The 21,693-nt window shown below is 52.1% G+C and overlaps 3 protein-coding genes across 6 annotated transcripts; 1 reads left to right on the forward strand and 2 right to left on the reverse strand.

The window, feature by feature from the left end:
• Positions 1 to 367: 367 nt before the first annotated feature.
• On the reverse strand, positions 368 to 4,254 carry ALKBH4 (alkB homolog 4, lysine demethylase). 3 transcript variants are annotated; one of them, XM_054085007.1, is made up of 4 exons: positions 3,953 to 4,254; positions 2,373 to 2,570; positions 1,337 to 1,907; positions 368 to 585 (listed from the first exon to the last, which is right to left on the reverse strand). In XM_054085007.1, exons 1-4 carry the CDS (start codon positions 4,154 to 4,156, stop codon positions 578 to 580), a joined length of 981 nt encoding a protein of 326 aa, XP_053940982.1. In that variant the 5' UTR covers positions 4,157 to 4,254; the 3' UTR covers positions 368 to 577. The 3 variants fall into 3 exon arrangements, with proteins under 3 accessions (XP_053940982.1, XP_053940981.1, XP_053940980.1); XM_054085005.1 differs by lacking the exon at positions 368 to 585 and adding an exon at positions 613 to 974; XM_054085006.1 differs by lacking the exon at positions 368 to 585 and having other exon boundaries at positions 612 to 1,907; positions 3,953 to 4,179.
• Positions 3,908 to 19,098, forward strand: LRWD1 (leucine rich repeats and WD repeat domain containing 1). 2 transcript variants are annotated; one of them, XM_054085003.1, is made up of 16 exons: positions 3,908 to 4,064; positions 6,201 to 6,349; positions 7,905 to 8,139; positions 8,996 to 9,115; positions 10,308 to 10,460; positions 11,171 to 11,311; positions 11,946 to 12,287; positions 12,855 to 12,981; positions 13,222 to 13,331; positions 13,999 to 14,206; positions 15,649 to 15,721; positions 15,816 to 15,956; positions 16,613 to 16,710; positions 17,308 to 17,469; positions 17,904 to 18,028; positions 18,757 to 19,098. In XM_054085003.1, the coding sequence occupies exons 2-16, from the start codon at positions 6,270 to 6,272 to the stop codon at positions 18,895 to 18,897; spliced, it is 2,256 nt and encodes a 751-aa protein (XP_053940978.1). In that variant the 5' UTR covers positions 3,908 to 4,064; positions 6,201 to 6,269; the 3' UTR covers positions 18,898 to 19,098. The 2 variants fall into 2 exon arrangements, with proteins under 2 accessions (XP_053940978.1, XP_053940979.1); XM_054085004.1 differs by having other exon boundaries at positions 8,019 to 8,139.
• A 149-nt stretch (positions 19,099 to 19,247) lies between these two features.
• On the reverse strand, positions 19,248 to 21,676 carry LOC104058619 (RNA polymerase II subunit J). The gene is made up of 4 exons (XM_009560166.2): positions 21,524 to 21,676; positions 21,291 to 21,380; positions 20,314 to 20,488; positions 19,248 to 19,524 (listed from the first exon to the last, which is right to left on the reverse strand). Exons 1-4 carry the CDS (start codon positions 21,574 to 21,576, stop codon positions 19,489 to 19,491), a joined length of 354 nt encoding a protein of 117 aa, XP_009558461.1. The 5' UTR covers positions 21,577 to 21,676; the 3' UTR covers positions 19,248 to 19,488.
• Between the last annotated feature and the right edge of the window lie 17 nt (positions 21,677 to 21,693).

Genomic DNA, 21,693 nt, shown 5'->3' on the forward strand with positions numbered 1-21,693 from the left:
CCGAGCTGAACTCAAGCTGGTTCATCACAGCCATGAAAGTGGCTGTATGTGTTAGCTTAAACTGATAAACCCCACCCTGACTCACCCAACTGCTTTCCAGTAACTGTGCCATTGTATGAAGTGCTCCCTTCCCAGCCATGCCCAAGGCAGAGGACACTGCCTGTGGCACAAGGGCATCGATGTGTGATAAAACCTGTGCCCTGTGCCAAGGAAGCGCTTCCAGAGCAGGAGGTGCCCCTGCAGGGACGCCGAGATCCCACGCAGTGTGTTCCCTCTTTACCAACCAAACCCAGGCCACACTGTGACACTGTGTTTTACTGCTGCAGGTGACAACACTGGATGGTTTTGATGACACATCTGTGTTTATTAAAGGCTCACACCTCTTCCTTGGTGCAGCTTCATTTTCAAGCGCACAGGAGTCTGTTTGGAGCAGACAGATGGCCTCAAACCACCTTCTGCCACAAATGACTCCTTGAATCCTAGGTAGGAGGTGTGATTCAAACCTGGTTGCTGGAGGTGCCAAGGTGAAAAATGATAGCCATGGTGCTGGAGATGGTTGCCCAGCTCATTCCCCAAGTCAGGCTCCTGCCACCGAGAGTGGGGTTCAGAGAGGACAGATGATCGGAAAACACCACAGCCTATGCAAGTCCTTGGTCTGAGCTTTGCCCAAGCTATCTCTACCTAAGAATCAGCGTTGGCCCTCTGCAAATGCTGCTTTTGCTCCCAGAAGATACAGGTCACACACAGTATTTATGGTTAATTCTCACTGGTAGTGTGTGACTCTTCAGCCAAGGCTCATTACCGTAATTAGCTCTCAGTGTGCTACACTGTCTGTGGAGAGGCCTGCCCTGCTCCTCGGAGAGCTGATCTCCGAAGGGCGAGAGGGGGGGCACAAGTGCAGCACTAAGAGCAGCTCCACAGCATCAGGCATGGGCCAGGAAAGGCTGAAATCTGCTGCAGGGCTTGGGCTGGACCTGCAATAAGGGCAGTTGGATACTCAGTTTGATGATTCCAAGTTTCTTTCTGTGTGCAATTTAAATATTTCAGACCCAGGCATTTGTTTCAAGATAGCTAAGGAAGCTCCTTTCCACTCCCATTGCCCAGGAGATCCCTGGGAGTGCCCTCCTCTGCACTCTCATTTGTTTCTTACAGTCCCATTTGATGGAGCTGATCTCAAACACACCCGGTTCCTTACGCACACTGCAGAAATAAACCCAGTTCTACCAATTCTGTACTTTATTTTTCAAGTTTCCTAACCAAATGCAACCCTTGCTTCCTCTTGCTGCTCATACCGGCCTTCCCTGAAATGAAAGAGCTATTTCCAGCAGTTCTTTACCCAGCTCCTCATGCCTCCCTCCGGCACTGAACTCTGCCGACAGCTCCCGGAACGTCACACAGACACGGCGATGCTCTATGTGCTTGCGGTAAATCGCGTGTTTCCACTTGTACCGTGCATCCCCGTACAGCACCACCAGGGACCGTCGGGGTAGGTGAATGGCGACAGCCACCTCTCGGCTTGGGACCAGCCGGGGGGAGAAAGTGCAGTTCATTCTCTCTGACGTCTCTGCAAGAGATCCATGGGGACTTAATTCCCTGTTTTCTTTAACAAAAGTGGGAAATAATTGGATACTGTCCTCAGAGTCACAGGACATAGATAGAACTGTTTTTGAGAGCAAGTTTAAGCTAACCAGGCGCTCTCCCCAAAGCCACCAATCATCGAAGTGCGGGTCAATGGCAGAACCTCTTTCTGGCAGGTAGTCCAGATTACACTGCTCAACAGGTAGGAACCCGCCCAGCACAGAGCAGCCCTTCATCTGGGCCACAATCTTCTTGCTAAAACTTGGCAAACCAGTAAAGCTGCCAGCTTTCAGCCTTTGTTTTTTGAAGTTCACTTTGGGGCCGTAGTCCTGTGAAAAAAAGAAGAGGGGAAAGGCTAGTGCTAAGGAAAACATCAGGATAAGTCTTTTTTGGCTGTGATCCCTTCAGGGCTCACGGTCAAGGCTTTTGAGTTCAGTTATCATCCCTTGAACTGACCTGGTCACCAGGCTGCAAAAGGGCTCGGAGGAAGCTACATTAATCTCTCTGGTATTGGATTTCTCACCTGTATAGGAAAACCAACGCACCCACCTCTTTCTTTTGGAGGTTGTATGAACTTTAATGCCTGAACATGCACCATCAAATACTGCTTGTTGTGGCTACTATATCTTTTTGCAAGAAGCTGACTTTAATTACAAATAATTCTTGCAGCTGATTTCAGGAAAACCTTACAAAGGAAAACATTTAATTAAATGTATCACTGTTCTGTGTTTTAACTGGAAGCAGCTTTCCTTTCCCAGAGTGATCTAAGAACAAATGTGCTTCTCAAGTCAAACCTGTTTCTTTCGGCCAGACTGTGATGGTTTCCAGTCGTCTCGATCCATCAGTTCAACTATCTCTGATTCCTCATCTTCGCCAATGAATTCCTCCACTAGAAACACCCCTGGAAATGGAAATGCCCAGCCAGCGAATGCCGAGTGCTCATTTCCTTTAGCTAGGCCTGTTGCCGGACAGTAAGTGAAATTGTCTGCTCCCTGTGGAAATAACAATGGTGATAAAAAAGTGGTGGGGGGTAAACTTATCAAGATCAGATGTTTCCATGATTTAACCCTGCAACCTTGATGCTGCAGCCTGAAAACTGCCTGTACAGGATTCTTGTAGACATGAGACATTTTACAGCCTCTTTTGGGGAACAAACAACCCTTCCCTACTTTTTTTTACAACTCCCGCATTACTGTGCTGCTTGCTTGAAGCTGCTTTTCTTTCTTAGTAATGTCTTTGTCTGACAAAGACGGGGCAGAACGGATGATCCTGAGAGCCAAACACACAAGGAGATTCATGGTTTGTGTTCCTGGGTTGGCTGTAGAGATACCATGAGTCGTATCAATAAATGCCAAATGAGGAGAGCTGGTAGAAGCAGCCGAGCCAACAGGCCGAGCCTGACTTTTCCTAAGGTGTGAAGCTCGGGTAAGGCCACCTTGGCTTCCCCCACCTGTACCATCATTCAGGTGAAGCTGCACAGGCTCTTCACAAACACCCTGGGGTGGTCACCCCAGAGGCTCCGCTTTGTCCCCTGCCCTGAGGGGTCTGCAGCCCCCGGGGGAGGCAAAGCCCAGCCCTGAGTACCCCCGAGCTCCCTCTCCTTCCTCGCCACGGCCCTGCTCCTGCCAGGCCTGCCCTGAGGGAAGCATGGCAGCCCCCTACTCCTCCTCCTTGAGGGGAGCATGGCAGCCCCCTCCTCTTCCTCCTGCTGCAAGGGGAGCATGGCAGCCCCCTACTCCTCCTCCTTGATGGGAGCATGGCAGCCCCCTCCTCTTCCTCCTGCTGCAAGGGGAGCATGGCAGCCCCCTCCTCCTCTTCCTCCCGCCCTGAGCGGAGCATGGCAACCACCTCCTCCTCCTGCCCCAAGGGGAGCATGGCAACCCCCTCCTTCTCCTCCTTGAGGGAAGCATGGCAGCCCCCGCCCCCCCTTCCTCCTCTCTGAGCAGAGCATGGCAGCCTCCTTCCTTCTCCCTGAGGGGAGCACGGCAGCCCTCCTCCTCCCCTTCACTCTCCCACCTCGAGGGGACAATGGCACCCCTCTCCTCCTCCTCTTCTTCATCCTTTCCCAAGGGGGAGAACAGTAGCTCCACCTCCCCATTCTCCCCCAACCCATGGGACCATGGCAGCCCCCTCTCCATTGTCCTGTTCTGAGGGGACTATGGCAGCCCCCACCTCCTCCTCCTCTTCCTCCTCCTCTTCCTCCCTTCCCAAGGGGAGATCAGCAGCCTCATTCTCCACCCCACGGGCCCATCCCCTCACCCCGCGGGGACCACACCGACCCCACCTCCCTCCCCATCTCCTCCATCGCCCCCCGGGCCCGCGGCAGCCCCCGCCCCTCCCGCGGGCCCCGCCCCGCCCGCCCCCTGCCCGGTACCTGCGGGGGCGGAGCGGGCTGCCTGCGCCCCTCGCAGAGCAGGCAGGAGCGGATCCCCTTGCAGCCGCAGCCGCCGCCGCCTCCCGCCGCCTCCATCGCCGCCGCGGCCCAGGTGAGCGGAGCGATGGGCGATGGGCGCAGGCCGCGCGGCCGGGAAGGGGGGGCGAGCGGGGAGGGGGAAGGGTAGCGGACTCGCTCTCCCATCGGGCCCCGCGGCGCCGAGCAGAGGAGCGGGGCCCGGCCGCGCCGCGGGGGCCGATGGGAGTTGTAGTCCCGCCGCGCACGCGCGGCCCGGCCGCACCGCGCCGGAACCGCCCGGGCTGCGGGAACGGGGCAGCCAGGCCGCGTCATCGCCCGGAGCTGGTGCCCGCTGCCCCGTGCTGGTGCCCGGCTCAGGGCCCACTCCTGGGACCAGTTCCCATTCCCAGTGCCCGTTCCCGGTTCCCCGCTGAGTGCCCACTCCCACTGCCGGTTCCCATTCCCGATGCCCGGCTCTACGCCTGCTCCCTGTGCCGGTTCCCATTCCCGGCGCTGGTGCCCAGCTCAGCGCTCACTCCTGGGACCAGTTCCCATTCCCAGTTCCCACTCCCGGTGCCTGTTCCATGTTCCCCTTCCCAGTGCCGGTTCCCACTCCCAAGGCCGGTGCCCACTGCCAGTTCCCACTCCCAGTGCTCATTCTCAATTCCCACTCCTGGTGCCAGTTCCCAGTTCCCACTCCCGGTGCCCATTCTCAATTCCCACTCCTGGTGCCAGTTCCCACTCCCGGTGCCCATTCTCAATTCCCACTCCTGGTGCCAGTTCCCAGTTCCCACTCCCAGTGCCCATTCTCAATTCTCACTCCTGGTGCCAGTTCCCAGTTCCGACTCCCAGTGCCCATTCTCAATTCCCACTCCTGGTGCCCATTCCCAGTTCCCACTCCCGGTGTCGGTTCCCACTCCTGGTGCCCGTTCCCAGCTCGTCAGGGTTACCAGGCTCCTCGGTCCCCGGGCTGGTCAGGACGAGCCCTCAGCACCGCCGGGATGCCAGACCTGCTGGGCAAGCCAAGGGGCACGAAGGACATGGTGCTGCGGGGTTGGAGCCGATGGCGTTAAGGTTTGACTCTGTGCCTGGGATGCTGCTCCCGAGGTGTCACAAGTGTCGTGGTCAGAGGGCGATGGGAGCATCCATCGGCGCCAGGGGCTTCTTGTGGATTGTAGAGCTGAGGGAGGCGCATTTGGTTCGGCGGGTGAGGGCCAAGCCCGAGCAACAGCTCTGTTGCTTGAAAGATCTAATCCGGGGTAGCTGCTGTTCACACTGGCTTCTTTCTGCTGGTGTAAAATACTCCACCTGCGCAGGACTGTCCTGACTCAGAGGTGCTAGCAAAGCGATGCCCGTTGCTCCTCAGAGCGGGTGCCGTAGGTGTGTTACGGCGCAGGAGGAGCCCAAGGACAGGTTAGTGCCCAGCGTGTTCCTGGCCGTGTGCAGGCAGCCATGACAATAACACACAAGGACAGCAGTGAGCCTGGCCTGCGAGCTCTGTTGTCTTTTATTTCCCTCTCTTGGAATCTGTGTCAGAAAGAGCCATGAACCTGTAAAGTCATGAAGCTGCTTTGGCCCTGTCACTTGTTATTCTGAATATCAGTGTATTCACGTGTGTGCATGTGCCGTCCTACGCCAACGATGCATGAAATCATCTGTTCGTTACCCATAACACACAGAACACTTGATCTCCTTGGTGAGGAGATGATGGTACTGATTGATCGGCGTTTACATTTCCAGTAATTAACTTGGTTTTCCAAGATTTTTGGGAATTTAGAGGTTGTCAGCCAAGAGTCTCTCCCTGTGGTCAGGCCAGTGAGCGCACAGTGTTGATTCCTTGGGAGGAAGGCTTTCACCTCAGGTTTGTCTATCCTCACTGGTGCTGCTTATTTGAAAGTGTGTTGGAGTTCTCAGAGAACTCCTGCTGCTCAGGAGAGGTTCAAAGAGGTAACGGCAAGACTATCCTTGTCCCAGTGCTCTCGCCATGGACAGCTTTCATCTGCAGCCAGGTTGCCGCTTCAGTAGCCAAAGGAGGGGTCGCTGATGGGTTGGGTCCACCTGTTGGGAGCATCTGCCCAGCGTAATAACCATCTCCGGTGTTTTCCTTTCAACCACATATAAAAGGTGACTTAAAACACAGCAGCAAAAAGAATAGCTAACCTTAAAACTATTTTTCCCCGTTTTGGAGTAATTTGGGTGGACTTCTCCTTATTCGTGTTTGTTTTACCAGGAGGGCAACAAGAAGAGATCCTGCAGCTGTGACTGATTGGTGATTCCAGCGCAGGAGTGGAGATCAAAAATGTCAAAAATCACTACAGAACTTCTTTTGGAAAGAGCAGTTCCAAAATCTACGCGGCTCAGAAAGATCGAGACACTGAAGTAAGTGGAAAATTCCAGCTGGATTCAGCCCAGGTGATCCTTTTTTGTCTCTCTTCCCCCGAGCGTTTGTACTGAGAAACGAGATGTGGTTATAGAGCGCAGAAGGGGCATTTTCGACGCAGGATCGGTGAGCACTGCTGGAATTGCATTCCCAGCCAGAGTCCTGGCAGTGCCTCCTCTCCTCACAGTTGCTGTTGCGCGTGTGCTGCCACTTTCCTTCTGGAAACCTGCTTAGGGCTGGATCCCAGTTTCCCAACCCTTGTACATACTCCCTGCCCCCAGAAAGCTCCGTGCACCTTGGTCCCATGGTTTTGAAGGGTGATGTTTCAGAAAGCCCATTTGGAGAACGCGGTGTGGAGCTTCTCCCCAGGATGACACAGTGGTCGCACTCTGCTTTGTGGCCAGCTGGATCTGTTCAGCCTTTCTCACATGCGCTCCCTGTCTGGTTGGGCTTCTGAGATGTGAAAGAGAAGTGGTCTGGCTTCCTAATGCGATTTACCTCATTTATTCATGCCTCATTTCTATTTAGAAGGCCTTTTTTTTAGTAATCGCTAGAGACAGAGATTCTCTTTGTTGAAGGAGATCAGGCTTATGTCCTCAAGAGATGTGGGCTCAGGGCTAGACACTCCCTTTGGAGCCCGGCTAAACGATCTCATCAAACCTAAAGGGCCCTCCTGGTAATACGCGGTTTTCCAGGGGTGTTTTTCCCCTCATAAATATTGCACCACTGCTTCTTTTGGGAGGGGATGCTTCTGTCTTGGGGGTAGCCATGAGACTCTGTGAGGTGGATTTCCCTGCTTGCCAGTGGAAGTTCGTGCAGCAAAATTCAATGTAAAAGAAATAAAAAAATGCCCTTTTTTTTCTGAAGCTGGTTCTTTGAAAATGGCTGAGTGGTTTGGGAACCTACTCTGTGCTTGGCCTGAACTCAACTTCAAATGCAGTAAAGAAAAGTTTTGAGCCAGATTAGCAAACTGACCCAATGTGCCACATTGCTGTGTGAGTGGAAGTGCCGGTATGAAGTGAGGGGAGGACAGGGCCGGCCTTCTGGGGTCGGCATAGCTTTGTATCTTTTACAGTAGCTGTGAGATGATGAACTCCAAAAAATATGAGTGCAATAATGAATCTGATGGGTGCTGTAGACAGGGTGGACTGATGGTGCCCTAAGCAGGGCCTTGTATTGCCCCAGCTGGTTTTGCTTTAGTTACATTACAAACAGATCAAATACTGACATTCTTAGAGGTGCAGTCATTTTTGCTGTGAACAAGAACTTCTCTGGTAGTTCAGCTCTCTCAGCCAGCTTTGTTACACTAGGAGGTTCAGCTGAGCTGGGAGTTAATTGTCCTGCAGATGCTTGGGTCTCTGACAGTGTCCGTTAGCTCCAACATGGCATCTCTCTCGTTTATGGTTCTTGCGGTCCAGACAAAGCAGGTTTGGTCGGATTGACCCAGTGAGTTGTGACCAAGAAGTGCCACCAGGTGGGACCCTGTATCGTGTGAAAGCCAGCGCTTGTTTTTCCCATGATCCATGGAGAGTTGATGTTCTCTTTTGTTTTCAGTCTGTCCAAGCTGCAACTGAAGACTGGAGACTTAGACCCCCGTTTGTTTTCCCGTCTGAGGCATCTGCAGAAACTCGATCTCTCTGATAATTTACTGGACAAATTTCCCAACAGCCTAAACCTGCCTGATCTACGTGTGCTAAACTGCAACAACAACAAGCTGGAAGATGTAACTGCTCTGAAACAGTTCCCTCTGCTCGAGGAGCTGACCTACGAGAACAACGTGTTCCTGACAGTGAGTGACCTCCCGTCCTTACTGGCTTTTGTGTTGGATGGTGGGGGAGACAAGCAGCGATGGTTGTTCTTGGGCAGCAAGTGTTAGGGCATTGGAGAAAGCAGCCGGCCTTTTTGCACCCTTTCTCCAGTCTGTGGCACTGCTTCTCTATCTGCCCCAAACCCCTCAGATATTCCAGCCTGTTTATATTGACCTCCTGATTCTCCAACCCAGCGTCCCCTCATAGGTCACTTACCAGGCAGGATATCTTATGCTTGTGCTTGTATAAAACGCAGTACTAACTGTGTAGAAATGCCCTTGTACGTTAGTTGTAGCGTCCCTTATGCTTTGGGACAGCAGACTGGGGCCTCTGATGAGGGGTTAAACCCAGTCATTAGTCTCGGTTTGGTTTTCTGCCCTCTCCCATGAGGCTCTGCTGACTGTACAGTTCAAGCATCCCAAACTGTAATTGCTCTTGTGGTTTAAACTGGCATCAGCCGCCATCGCTGTCCCCAGACACTTTTTTGCTGTTGCGTGCGGCTGTGTGGTGAACTGGGCTGTGGCAGATGCTCTCTTGGAGCTGAAGGGTATGAACAGAACCACCCACCTTGTGCCCAGGCTGGAGCAGACAGCCTGGTTACACTGCCAGGACTGCATAAGCGTGAGGCAGGTCTTTTGTCTGCAGTTGAAGATACCAACTCGTAGGAAAATGTTAATTTATAACTAAAAGCTGATATTTGAGGCAGAAATGCCGATAAGCTTTTATGAAATGGGTTTTCCTGAGTAAATACATTCTTCTCCTTCCTGGTTGTATTTTAATAAAGAACTAAAGCAAGTACATGTGTACAGTTCTTGTAACTCTGATTTCTCTTTCTAGCTCAACGATGACTATAAAGTGATGTTTCTCTTGCAAAACCTTCGGCTGCTCAATGGCAAGGACATAACCAAACTGGCCAATCACGTGAGGAATGTCAACAGTCACAAACTCACCAGCAAGGTAATATGTGTGATGATTTCTTAACCTCTGAACACCTGAGAAATAATGAAATACTGCATTCATTTTAATGACAGAATTGCAAACAAGCACCAAATCCTTAATAACAACTCCGGTTTCATCTGAGCCCACAGAGCGGCCACTTCCTGAATGTCTCACTGCCGCCTTCTCCAGTCACTGCTGGCATTTGCTCTGCCTCTTCCATGCAGTCAACTTCTGCCTTCAGTCCAGATCGCAGGAGCAGGGCCACGAAGATGTTGATCTTGAGCACAATCATTGTTCTATTATGAAAAAGGTTTTGGTTTTTTTTGGTGCAGTACAGCTCTTGGCATTTGTGGTCTAGTTAGTCCATCTTGTTAATTCCTTCTGTGTCTAGTTAGTCCATCTTGTTAATTCCTTCTGTGGTGGAGTGATCAAACCCTGAAGGCTGGATGGGTCGTTGTGCTCGGTGTTACCTGCGTAACGCTGGGTACCTTAAAGGCCCTTGGTAAGGGCCACACAGCCTCTGAGCCTCCTGGGCGTGGCTGGCGCTTAACGAGACACCAGCTGCTCCCCTGTGCTCTTCGTTGTGTGCTGGTGCCTGTGCCCCAGGTACCTCTCCTGATGCTGCTGCCCTATGCTTGCCTGCCCAGTTCTCATTGCTGGGTCTAAATGTGAAGCCTCTGTTGGGTGCAAACACTTAGGGGTGTGTTACTGCCCCCCAGAAATCCTCACATGGGAAACTGCTATTAGTGAGCGGTTGTGCCCAGAGTTAGAAGACTTTTGGAGACCAACTGTCTTTATAAATGGGGATGGCGTGCACCAGCCCTGCTCCCGCACACACCTGAATGACAGGAAGACACAAAACACCCCCGTTATCCCATTACAATAAATCGGTCACCTGTCAGGCCCCCCCTGCTAAGGCACGGCTCAGACTCCTTATGACGATTTGCTGTGGATCCAGGCACGAAACCAGGCATTGCTCTGGGTCCACTGTGGCTTACCCACCCTCTCAAGCTTGGTTCAGAGGAGTTCGGTATCTTCTTAGCTGAGGTCATGGTTTGAACACTGATAAAATAAATGGAAGCAGTGGCATTGTGTAGGCAGCAGAGCCTTGGAGTTGGCGGCTTCTTAAAGGCTTTGACAAGTGCGCTTGTGCTTTTCTGCTCTGGTTCCCTGTGCTGTTCTGTTGAGTAAACTCTGCCTTTGTGCCTAGGTTACTGCTCACTGGGAAAAATTCTTCCGTGACCAGCTTCCCGAGAAGCACACGGCAGAGCAGGCGAAGGCCATCAAGAAGAAGTTCCTGAAGTCAGTGCAAACCAATGTGTTGTATGGACCCAGCTCACTCAGTGAGTTCACCCGCTGGCGGGTAGGTTACAGCTCAGCTGCCCTCCTGTTCCTCAGGCAGGGACTGTGCAGCGCGGCTCTGAGCGCATTTCGTTAAAATGCCCCATGGATTTGGGCTCGGGGCTCTCGCAGGCGGGTGGTGTCACTTCTGGTTTTCTTCCCTGCTTCGTTAGGCAGTGACTGAAGCACCAGGACTAAATGTGCACCGAGGTGCAATGACTGTCATCGAACATCATTTTTTAAACTCAAACAATAATGATACTGGTACTGATTAACGAGACTGCAGTGTCCTTACTACTTAATTATTTGCAAGTAACTCTAATGGCAACTTTGACTGAAGCTGCATGAAAGGAGGAAAGGTAATGACAGAGCTGTAGTTACTCTCTATGGGGAAAGATCCCAGCTAGTTTGTAGCATGTTTTAATTGTATGTGAATACACAGAGGTGAGGCTCCTGTCTCTCCTTTGTCCTGTTCCATCACTGTGCCGTTGTTTTCCAAATGTGGACCCTGGTTACTAGTGACAAAGAGAAGCTCTTGTGTCAGGTCACGTCAGCAGAGGACCTGGCCTGCCAGGCTGGCAGCTGGGGACTCCACCAGCGTTTCTGAAACCGATGTGCAATGGTGGAAGCAGATATTAAACCCCAGCAAAGCATCTTCTGTCACTACACACCAGAATCTGACTGCTGTTGCTGTTTGTCTCTTTTTTACATATCCACATATTTGCTTCTAAGGTGAAAATGATTGCAGAAGAGTTCCTGGCGTGCTCGCTGGGTCTGGAGTCAAACACAGACACTGAACCAGAGGAAAAGATGGATGAGGATGAGGAAGAAAGCACAGAAAGCCCCAGTGAAGCTGCAGGCGACGTGAGTCAGGTAGGTGATTTTTGCGGTTATGTTAACAATGTCTTTTGTATTTCTTAGGGATTGAAAAACGCTTGTCAGCTTGCACTCTGACCCTTTGGTAACTGCAGAGCAGTCTCAGGCTTCAGCCTGTATTCAGCAGCTGAGCCCTCTTTTCCACAGCCAGCTCGAAGCTTTCCCAGCAGTGTGAAGGCTGGGTTGCTATCCAAGAGAACAGAGCTGCTGTTCTCATAGGAGACTCAAAAGTTTTCCTCAGTCCTATAACTCCACCTCTCCTTTGAGGGGGGGTTCTTTCTAATGAGGGTCAGGCTGATGCGTGGCCAGTCTGTGATGGCGCTTGCCCTCTCTGAAACACCTGCAGGCTGCACCCCCTCTGTCCGTGAGCCCCGTCTGTTTTCCCTCATCGTATGTAAATCACAAGTAACTTCGACAAGGGCAGGGAGAGGAAAATAAGGCTGGCTGTGTGATTTTCCTTAGCTTCTGCCTTAGGAACTCTGCAGCTCTGAGCTGTCTGATTCCTAGAACCCCATCTATAACCGTGGGAGGCTACTTGCATTTGAATAATTAATATCTCTGCCTTCCAAATCGTCTGCAAACCTCTGGGAAGCTAGAAACCCTCTGCAGATGCTGACAACCTGCCTTACAGGTCACGGTGACACCCAGCAAGAGGAAAAGAAATAATTCGAAACCCAGGTTTGGAAACAAGAGGTCCAAGTCCCAGGTGAACACTGAGGAGGAGGCTGCAGTTAATCCCAGGAAGTCCAGTCATGTGCAGGATGACCCAGCTCCCGACAAACCGAGAACGTCAAACCATCCAGGCAAAGAAGCAACTCCTGAACAGGGAGCTGAAGGGACTCATAAGAATGGAGAGCAGTTTCCTAAGGGGCAAAGCAACAGACGGTCCAGCCAGCTGACAAGGGAGCAGAAAAGCCAGGAGCAGGGCAACGGGGTGGTAAGCTTGACCCCAGTGAAGAACTCCAAGGGCAAGGTACGTTCATCAGCCCCCTTGGGACTGGCTTTCGGCCTCTTGGTTCAGTGGGAGAAGCCACGTTCAGATTTCATCAGAGCTCTGCACAGCTTGGAGCTCATAACTGGCCAGATGTGTTGCGAGTTATTATTTTTGTTTGTTTTTTGTTGTTTTAAATCTCTCAGAGGCATCAGGGAAGGCCCCCCTGGAGACACTGAATCCCCTGCAGGGGATGGATGGACCAGCGCTCTGAGGTGGTGCTTGGAAAGCCTGTTCTTAGAAACGGGACTGGCACAACTCACTCTCTATGGCTCAGACCAGTGGGATCGAAAGGGTTTTCACCTCTCTCTGCAGCAAGAGTGGGAGTCACTGTGGGGGCTGCTGGGCACGACTTTGCTAAACATTGCCTGCTGGTTTAAGGGTCTCGAGCACTGGTGGCACCTCAGTTTCCCCTGTTCTCTATAGCACAGAAGGGCTGTGGAATACTTTAACTCAGATTGCTGTGTTTGGGAGAGGGATCTGCCAAGGCAATCACAGGCAAACTGCTGTCAGGACATGAATTTTCTAAATGTGGATGGTTTGTTGTAGGAGGATGTCAGTGCAGAGCCATTGCATTTCCTTCAGTGTCACAGTAAAGGCAACAGCCGTGAGGATTTTAAAACAGAGCTCTGGTCCTGTGTCTTCGAGCCATTGCTAGAGTCTGGAGCCAGAAAAGGTGAGTTCTTACAGAGGTTTGCAGGATTCCCAGAACCAGTTCTGGAATCCCAGTGTACTCTGTGTGTTAAACCCACTGTTCCTGTGAGCTGTAGTCTCCATTGTCAGGAAGAAACTTGCTTAAGTACTGCTCCTTTGGCTCTGAAAGCAGGAGGCTGGGAGAGCCCTTAGCAGTGATAAGCTGCAGTCTTCACTGTTATCGGTGAACCTTGAGCTTCTGACCTATTCTTTTCATTTTCAGATCCCATTGTGAGCTCCTCCAGAACTGTGGCAACGTGCGGAGGGGAATCGGTCTGCCTGATCGATTGTGAGACGGGGACGGTGCTGAAAAAGTACAAGGTGGTGACAGAGGTAGGTGGCAAGCAGGAAGATTGAGCACTGAACAGAAACACCATAATCTGTTATGTTTACATACACGTAAACACGATGCGGATTAGGAAGGGTTCTGAAAGAGTTTCAGACATTAGCATGGACAGGTCTTCAACTGGTGAAGACAGCAAACATTTCCTGCTTGTCCTTTTAGCCTGGTGATTTGAGTTTTTCATCAGTTTGGGAGATGAGCCTGCCCCTCCCCTTGTCTCCCCTCAGATAACATATGGGTGCGTGGGCTGCTGAGAGGGCTGGACATAAACGTCCTGTTTTGATAGTTTGTGTTCCTCTGGGGTGGTTTTGAGGCTTGATGTTCCGCTCAAGTCCTTTCGCCTGAGAAGCTCTCGTGAAGGTGGTCTTACCTTAGCCATAGAATCATAGAGTGTCCTGAGTTGGAAGGGACCGACAAGGATCCTTCAGTCCAACTCCCATTGCTGCCCAGGACAACCCCACATTCACCCCATGTATCTGAGGGCTTTGGCCAAACGCTTCCGGAATATTGTCCGGCTTCATGCTGTGACTGTTTCCCTGAGAGCTGTTCCAGCACTCCACCACCCTCTGGGGGAAGAACCTTTTCCCAATATCCAACCAAACCCTCCTCTGGCTGTCCTGTCTCACATTATTCCTGGTGTCTGTCTGTCTGTCCTAGGTGTTTTTCAGTGTCGCGTGGACAACCCTCACGATGGTGATCGGGGACAGTCAGAAAAAATCTCATAACATCTTAGCGGCTGCTGGGCGGAGAGGGATCGTCAAACTGATCCACGTGGCGGCCGACTTCTGCTACGGGGAGATCAAGGCTCACAAAAAGCCCATTGCTACTGTCTGCTTCAGCCCAACTCGAGAAACTCACCTCTTCAGTAAGTCTCAGATTCAAAACCTCCTTAGCTTTGGTTCCTAATCTGCAAAAGGCTGGGTTTCCATGACTGAGGGAATTGCCAGCAGGTGCGGGTAGGTGCACACTTACAGGGACAGCACACGTGTATATGGAGCATGCACAGACGTTAGGAAGAGAGTATTGTCAGCCTCATGTGAGGGAAAGCCACAGAAGTTCCAAACTGGTTCAGAGCTGAGTTTCAGCGGCTCCTGTAGCTCTCAGGGTGGCTGTCACGCACACGTTAGCCACGAACAAGCCCCTAGTGGGTCCGTTCTGCAGGGATGAGTATGAAGAATGACAGCCAGAGCAGCCTGCCGGGTTTCTGTCAGGCCTAGCAGCAGGGACAACACTGCGGACAATGGGCCCTTGGGTTTCATTTTTTCAAACTGAGCAAAACTTTGCGCTTAATTGCTTTTGAACAAATGAAAATCGTTGAGCTCTGTGCCTCCTCGGACATTTGTTCTGAGGTAGAAGAGAGCTTTGCCACAGTGGGGCCCAGTTACGGGCTGCTGGGAAATGAACCATCGTGATGCAAATTGCAGCTGCATTGTCTGGCTGTAAAGTGAGTTGTTAGAGAGCCATTCTGCCCACACCTGCACCCCACTGCACATTGTTCCTCTCCCCCCGCAATTACCCACATTCCAGAGTCCTTAGAGCGCTACCTGATCCATTAAAAGGGGAATTCTTTTAACAGGGGGGTTTTGTAGTGGACGCTTCTCAAGAAGCTGTGGAGTGCAAAAAGCAGGAGCCTAGAGGGATAAGAGGTTGACAGCACACTCGTGTAAGGGCGTGGGCAGCAATGCTCATTTTATTGCAAAGAAAAATTCACAGTAATAAAGGAAGAGTTTGGGGACTGGACACTCACTTGTTTACTCTTGAGTTTGAGGCACACCATTGGATCAGAATCCAGATTGCTCCATTAGTGTTGTTTCTGCTGTCAGGACATCAGCTTGGTGACAAAGACATTAAAGAAGTCTTTCACACTTTATGTAAGTGCCTGCCTCTCCCAATGGATGTGGATGTGAGCACCGAAAGCCGTGGATATGTGGAATAAAGTGGATATGTGGAGTAATATGGCACCTGTCTGAGAGTAGAGTTTGGAGCTCATCTTTTAAATTCCTCCAAAACCCCAGAGCTCAAAGGGGCACTAATTAATGACCTTGTGCAGCCACAACTTAGTTACGGGCACCAGGAAAGGAACCTTCTTTTATCTGCTCCTCTTAGAGCATAGGATAAGCCTGTTGGTGCGTGTTCAACCATGTCTGTGAGGTGGTGTTCAGCCAGGAGCCTCGGTGACTGCTGCTATGCTTTAGAGAGTGCTCTGATGCCGCAGCCTGAGCGTGTGACGCAGGTAGACTTGCCAGCTAGCAGGAGGAGCGCCAGATGAGCAGCGGCGTCACTGCTTGCTTCTCTTGTGTCCCGCAGCTGCATCCTATGACAAGCGAATTGCACTTTGGGATATTGGGATTCCAGACTGTGACTACAATTTCAAAGCAAGGTAAAGGTTCGAAAACCAGATGTAGCCAGTACAGGAGCCTCTGTCACTACACAGCACCGCTTGACTGTCTGTTCTCTTGTGTTTTCTGTTTTAGCCAGCTGCTGGTGCTGGAAGCGCGCTCTGTTCCCCTGCGGCTCGCCCTGGTGCCCACCTGCCCAGAGCAGCACCTGCTGGCTGGCTGCGAAGATGGCTGCTTTGCCTGGAATATAAAACTGGATAAGAAACAGAAAAACAGGTGAGAACCAGAAGTTGGGGACACGCATTTGTTTTTTGTCTGTGAAGAGGTAGTCCTAGCAAAGGCTTTAGTTCTGAGAAGGGCTGAACGAGGAGCAGCATGTGTCTGACCAAACTTGAAATGGCCTCCCCAGCCTATAGGGGCAAGAAAAAAGTGCTGGCAAGCACAGTGGCAAAGGAGTGTTCAAAGCCAGCAGCCCTGAGCAGGCATCGCTGCCCCAGGCCATGGGTGTCACAGGCTGCTTTGAGGAGTAATTAATACCCTCAAACCTAAGGGCCTATCAACTCAAACTAGCGTAAGGGAGTGTAAAATCTTGGCTGGTGTTTCAGCCTCCCCTGCTCCTGGGACGTGAGGTTACCTGGGAAACTGGCACCTGGTGGGAGCACAGGCAAACATTGTAAGAAGGAAGCAGGTGAAATTGTGCCCTGCTGACAGGGCCTAACCCTGATGCCTGCAAAAGCAGGTGAAGTGGAACTGCAGTCTTTTAAGCAAACAGACTCTGCTGTGTTAATAAACCCGGGTGGCCGAAGGCATAAGTTCCAGTGGGAATTTATCTGGGCTGGGCAAGAGACTCACTCGAATTTCCCTCTCCTGGGGGGTCTGTGCTCAAGTGCCCTTCACTGTCTTGACCTACTGCACCCTTCTCCCTGCTCCAGGCCTTTTGAAGCCGTATTCCAGTTTCCCGATGAGGACGGAGGCATGACAGCCTCTCACAGCATTGACGGTTTGGCTTTTCTGAATGACGATGTCGTTGGTGAGTACAAATACTGCAGCTCAGTCCAGAAACACAGTCGGGCACCTCATCACACAGCAGGCTGAAGCCAGCACAATGGGCAGAGGGGCCGAATGGGGTGCAACTGAAATGGCTTTAGGTTTTTGAGAGCTACACGGGATGGAATTGTCTCCCAGAGCCACTTATCTCTCTTAAAATGCGTGCTAGAGGCGCAACCCCCTATCTGAGCAGGGCTGGAAAAGAGATGGGCCCATCCCCAGGCGCACGCCTGCTGCGCAGGGACGAGAGCCCCTTTCTGCTCAGGGGCTGTGGCAGTAGTGAGCAGGGGCATTGGAGGCTCCCACAGCTGGGAGACACCCTAAAGCCCAGGCTGCGTCTTTCTGAACAGCTGGTAATTGCTCTGCAGTTCAGGAACACAAGTACAGGACTGAAAATCCCTCTGCAGCCTCTGGTTATCCTAAAATAAGGAGGTGGGAACTAAGGAAGGAGTTGTGGTTGCTGGTGTCTGATCCCAGGTCATCAAAGCCGCCTTCTGGATGGGCCTCCTTCCCCCCACGCTGGCCTTCGTCTGAGGCATCTCACTTCTTACCCACTGACTCTCCCATCCTTCCTCTCTAGTTTCCAAGAGCTCCAAGCCAGGATGCATATACTTATGGAGCTGGAGTCGGTCTTTTGACGCGAAGGGGAAGGGATGCCAGCAAACAGTGTCTGCAGTCATTCTGGCCGAGCTGGAGTGGTCCACGACAGACATGCCCTACCTGACCCTCAGCACCTGCCCAGGTAAGGCAGCGCCTTCCTCCCCGCTGACTGCACAGCACCCCTGCCCCGCTCCCTGGGCCGGGATCACAGCGCAGAGCTGTCAGCTCAGCCCTGCAGCTCTCCCAGAGCCATTTGAGCACTCACTGCAGCTGGAGAACTCCACACACAGAGCAGCAGATGAGGAGGAAACCAAACCTGATCCAGTTGCCACTAGCCAAAAGCCTGAAAAAGGCAGACGCGCTGCAAACCCTTTATCCCTAGCCTTTCTTATAGAGTCAAATTGCTGATTGATCTTTACATGAACTGAGAGCTCTTTCAGGGCAAAGTCAGTTTGTGTATTTGTGCTAGAAAGAGGATTTTGCTGAGAGGTGACCTCCCACGCCAGGCTCTGCTTTGCAGAGAAGCAGGCTCCCAGTTCCACACTCGTTTTCCAGCTTCTTCCTTTGCTCTTACAGCAAAAGAATACGTGTTCTGTGGTGACGAGAAGGGAAACGTCTGGATGTACAACCTGTCAAACCACACCAGAGCGTGGAGCTCTGCAAAGGGCAAGCGCTCGGACCGGCGGATCCCTCCCACACAGGTAGGTCCGTTTCCATGTGGGGCTGAGCATGACCTCTCCCTGCCCCAGTGCCGCTGTCTGGAACGGATTTACACAACACACCCTGTATTGTCTCTGCCCAGCACACACAAGCGGTCAAACGCAGTCTCCAGAGCGTGACCACAGCCATCTTTCACAGCTCACACGCACAGTGACAGGAACTCCGAGATGTAAAGCAGGTCTGTTTGCTCCTGCATCCTGCAGCTTTCCTGAGCAGCAGAGAAAACCAAACAATACGAACACGCAGACTCCTCTCTTCTGAGGCACTCGCTGCTTCCAGCTGCTCATGGCACCTTTGTTTTTGCCCAGTGTTTCCCTGGCCTCCACACACAGTCCTCTTTGGACAAGGACTGGCCCCTAGCATGGTGGAGGCTCCCTTGGGACGACCACACACTCAAAGCTCTCGTGCCAGAGCCTGGTCTGGCACTCATTACAGATAGGAGTGAGGTGACGGTGTTCCATTGCCTCTGTGTGAGCCAACAGCCAGTTCCAGCTGCTTTCCCTTTTTTCTTTGGGATCAAGTCCCTTGGCATCAAACCCTGCTCCATGAGGAGCAGCATCACGGGGCTGTCTGACCCCTCAGAACAGGGAAGAACCTTTCATTGAGCTTCCCTGGGTCAAAAGGAAAGTGGACTCCAGAGACCCACCTCTCAACCCAAGTCCCTTCACAACACCGCCTGTCCCTTCCCACCCAACTCCTCTCCTCGCAGATTCTCAAGTGGCCAGAGCTCCGAGTGGCCGGGGAGCAGCTGAGCGAAGTCGCAGTCAACAATGTGGTGTCGGACCCTACCTTCACGTACCTCGTTGTTCTAACGAGCGTGAACATCACAGCCATTTGGAAGAAGTCCTAGTTCCCATCCCGCTCCGCCCCGTGCTTGGCAATAGTGCAGTATTAGTGACTGTTAACCATGTAACCACGTTTTCTAGACCAGCAACCCCATGAAGAGAGAAAAATGTTTGTTAAACTCATCGAGTTGTTGTAAACATCCGCTTTCTTTTACTGTCAGTTTTCACAACTTGTGCGTTTGTTTTATAGAAATGACACTTAATAAACCAAAATGCAGGTTGAGTTGGCAGCGCCTCGACTTCTTGAGAGGGGAGAGCAGGGAGTGGAGCTGCTGCTGCCGCTCAGCAGCCTCTCTCGGCAGACGTGGCTCACCATAAGTGCAACCCAGGACAAATATTTGCCTTAAGGCTCCAGTTAGAAAAGTAGAAATCATTTTAATGACTTACACATCAAATCAAACACAACATTTATCCTCCTGGCACAGTGCCTGTCTAGTACAAAACACACCCTTCAAAATATCCCTGCTGCTGTCACGGATCAAACAGAAGTGGACAGGGAGGCAAATATTTGCCGCCAACGGAGCTTTAAGGATAGCATTCAACTACCAGAGCCCTCATTATGCATTGAAGTGCAGCCCGCTCCAAACGGGGCGATTTCACTCGATTCCTTCTTGTTTGTCTTTGATGGCCACCTGTGAAACACAAACACCCTCGTGCTAAGACAAGAACTGTTCCTGAGGTGGAACAACCACATTGGTCTTCCAAGAAACAGAAGAACTGTAAAGTGTTTCTGCACCACCCAGAAAAATAACACTGAAATTCAAATCAAAAGGTATTTACAGAAGTGGTGCAGAATCACAGGATGGTTTGGGTTGGAAGGGACCTCAAAGCCCATCCAGTTCCTCCCCCTGCCATGGGCAGGGACACCTCTCACTGGATCAGGGGCTCCAAGCCCCATCCAACCTGGCCTTGAACCCCTCCAGGGATGGGGCAGCCACCAGTGCTCTGGGCAACCTGGGCCAGGGCCTCCCCACCCTTAAGAGGAAACATTTCTCCCTAAGATCTCATCTCAATCTCCCCTCTTTCAGCTCTAAACCATTCCCCTCGTTCTCTTCCCACACCCCTGATCAAGAGCCCCTTCCCATCAGGGGAAAAGGGAATCAAAGGAGAGTGGTCAGAAGAAAAAAAAACTCCTGGCCCAGAGCTTTGGCATAGGAAGAAAATTAAAAAAACCTCACAGCTGAAGGAATAGGAAATTGTTTTCTACACTGAAAAGAGTGCAGGGTAACAACCCATATCACCTGGGCAGACAAATAACCCCAACGAGAAGCCAGGCTGCCCCGTGCCTAGGCAAGAGCTGAGTAGGCACTGGCGCAGGCTCTGCTGGATTCACTGATGCAGCTCCGAAACAAACTACCCTCCCTCTCTGCCACTAAACTGCATGGAGCTCAAACAGTTGAAAGAAAAAAGACCCCTCGTACCCTGAACCTCTCCTCGAGGAGGGAGAGCTCACTGATCAGATCGGTGATGGCGTTGGTGAACGCTTCCTGGGGGCTGTAGTCGGGGGTGGTCTGGACCCGGATGATGATTTTGTGTTCCAGCGGGTGTGGGACCTTGTACCCTGCAAACAGCACCTGGGGATCTTTCAGTAACTGCCTGCAACAGAAAAGCAGCCATGCACAACCACGCAGTGCACAGAGATATGCTTTTTATACTGAAAAGTGACTTAAAAGCCGTGTTTCTGATGGTCTTTGCTAACATACTTCCAAACTGGGCAAAATGAGTGAATTTGCGGAGGCTGTTCCCTCAGTGTCCCATGGGCAGAGACACCTCCTACTGGACCAGGGGCTCCAAGCCTTATCCAACCTGGCCACCACTGCTCTGGGCAACCTGGGCCAGGGCCTCGCCACCCTCATGAAGAATTTCTTCTTAATAACTAATCTAGCTCTTCCTCCTTCCAATTTATAGCCGTTCCCCCTTGTCCTATCTTCCATGCCCATATAAAAAGTCCCTCCCCAGCTTTCCTGGAGCTCCTTTAAATCCTGAAAGGAGATCCTGAAAGCTGTTTTAAGATCTCCCTGCAGCCTTCTCTTCTCCAGGCTGAACAACCCCAGCTCTCCCAGCCTGTCCTTATACAGGAGGTTCTCCAGCCCTCGCATCATCTCCGTGGCCTCCTCTGGACCCACTCCAACAGCACCATGTTCTCCTCATGTTGGAGACTCCAGAACTGAACACAGGCATGGCCCCACCACAGCAGAGCAGAGGGGCAGAATCCCTTCCCTCGCCTTGCTGGTCCTACTCTTTGGATGCAGCCCAGGACACGGCTGGTTCCTGGGCTGTGAGTGCACACTGCCAGCCAATTTCCAAAGCAGAGCCACCTCGCCCTGCCCTGCCACCACCTCTCTGGGGGGGGCAAATACCCGCCACCCCCTCTCTATAACCCATATCCCCAACTCACGACTTGATGATGTTCCCCAGCGTGTGGTCCTCCTTGTTGATGGTGAAGAGGCAGGCATTTGGCACCTTGGTGTCCTTGTTGATGGTGATCCTGAGTGGATACAGCAAGCCCGTTAACCCAGGGAGTCATGAAGGCAGCGGGGGACTGGGGGGGCCCGGGGCACCCCGTACCCTCCCCCCAGCCCCCCGCGGCTTAGGCGCTGCCTCCGTCCCGCCATCCCCCGCCTCGCTCACTTCTTCTCGCCCTCGAAGAGCAGGAACGACTCGAAGGCTGGCGGCGCGTTCATCCCTGCTCTCCTGCCCCCGCCGACACAGCTCCTAACGCGTCATTTCCGGTCGCCCACATAAAGGTACTTCCGGTCGCGCCCGCATAGTGACGTACTTCCATTTTGGGCACAGGCGCC

The sequence above is a fragment of the Cuculus canorus genome, chromosome 20 (genome assembly GCF_017976375.1).
Source record: "Cuculus canorus isolate bCucCan1 chromosome 20, bCucCan1.pri, whole genome shotgun sequence".
Lineage (NCBI taxonomy): Eukaryota > Metazoa > Chordata > Aves > Cuculiformes > Cuculidae > Cuculus > Cuculus canorus.

Excerpts from the sequence above, each read along its gene's own strand:
- ALKBH4 (XM_054085005.1), bottom strand. The coding sequence starts at position 4,156 with ATGGGAGAGCGAGTCCGCTACCCTTCCCCCTCCCCGCTCGCCCCCCCT. Across the intron at positions 2,571-3,952 it reads AGCCCGCTCCGCCCCCGCAG|GGAGCAGACAATTTCACTTA; the intron begins GTACCGGGCAGG and ends TTATTTCCACAG. Across the intron at positions 975-1,336 it reads AGGGAGGCATGAGGAGCTGG|GTCCAGCCCAAGCCCTGCAG; the intron begins GTAAAGAACTGC and ends CCCTTATTGCAG.
- LRWD1 (XM_054085003.1), top strand. The coding sequence starts at position 6,270 with ATGTCAAAAATCACTACAGAACTTCTTTTGGAAAGAGCAGTTCCAAAA. Across the intron at positions 9,116-10,307 it reads GTCACAAACTCACCAGCAAG|GTTACTGCTCACTGGGAAAA; the intron begins GTAATATGTGTG and ends CTTTGTGCCTAG. Across the intron at positions 12,288-12,854 it reads TGAAGAACTCCAAGGGCAAG|GAGGATGTCAGTGCAGAGCC; the intron begins GTACGTTCATCA and ends GGTTTGTTGTAG.
- LOC104058619 (XM_009560166.2), bottom strand. The coding sequence starts at position 21,576 with ATGAACGCGCCGCCAGCCTTCGAGTCGTTCCTGCTCTTCGAGGGCGAG. Across the intron at positions 21,381-21,523 it reads CTCTTCGAGGGCGAGAAGAA|GATCACCATCAACAAGGACA; the intron begins GTGAGCGAGGCG and ends GTATCCACTCAG. Across the intron at positions 19,525-20,313 it reads TCCTCGAGGAGAGGTTCAGG|GTGGCCATCAAAGACAAACA; the intron begins GTACGAGGGGTC and ends TGTGTTTCACAG.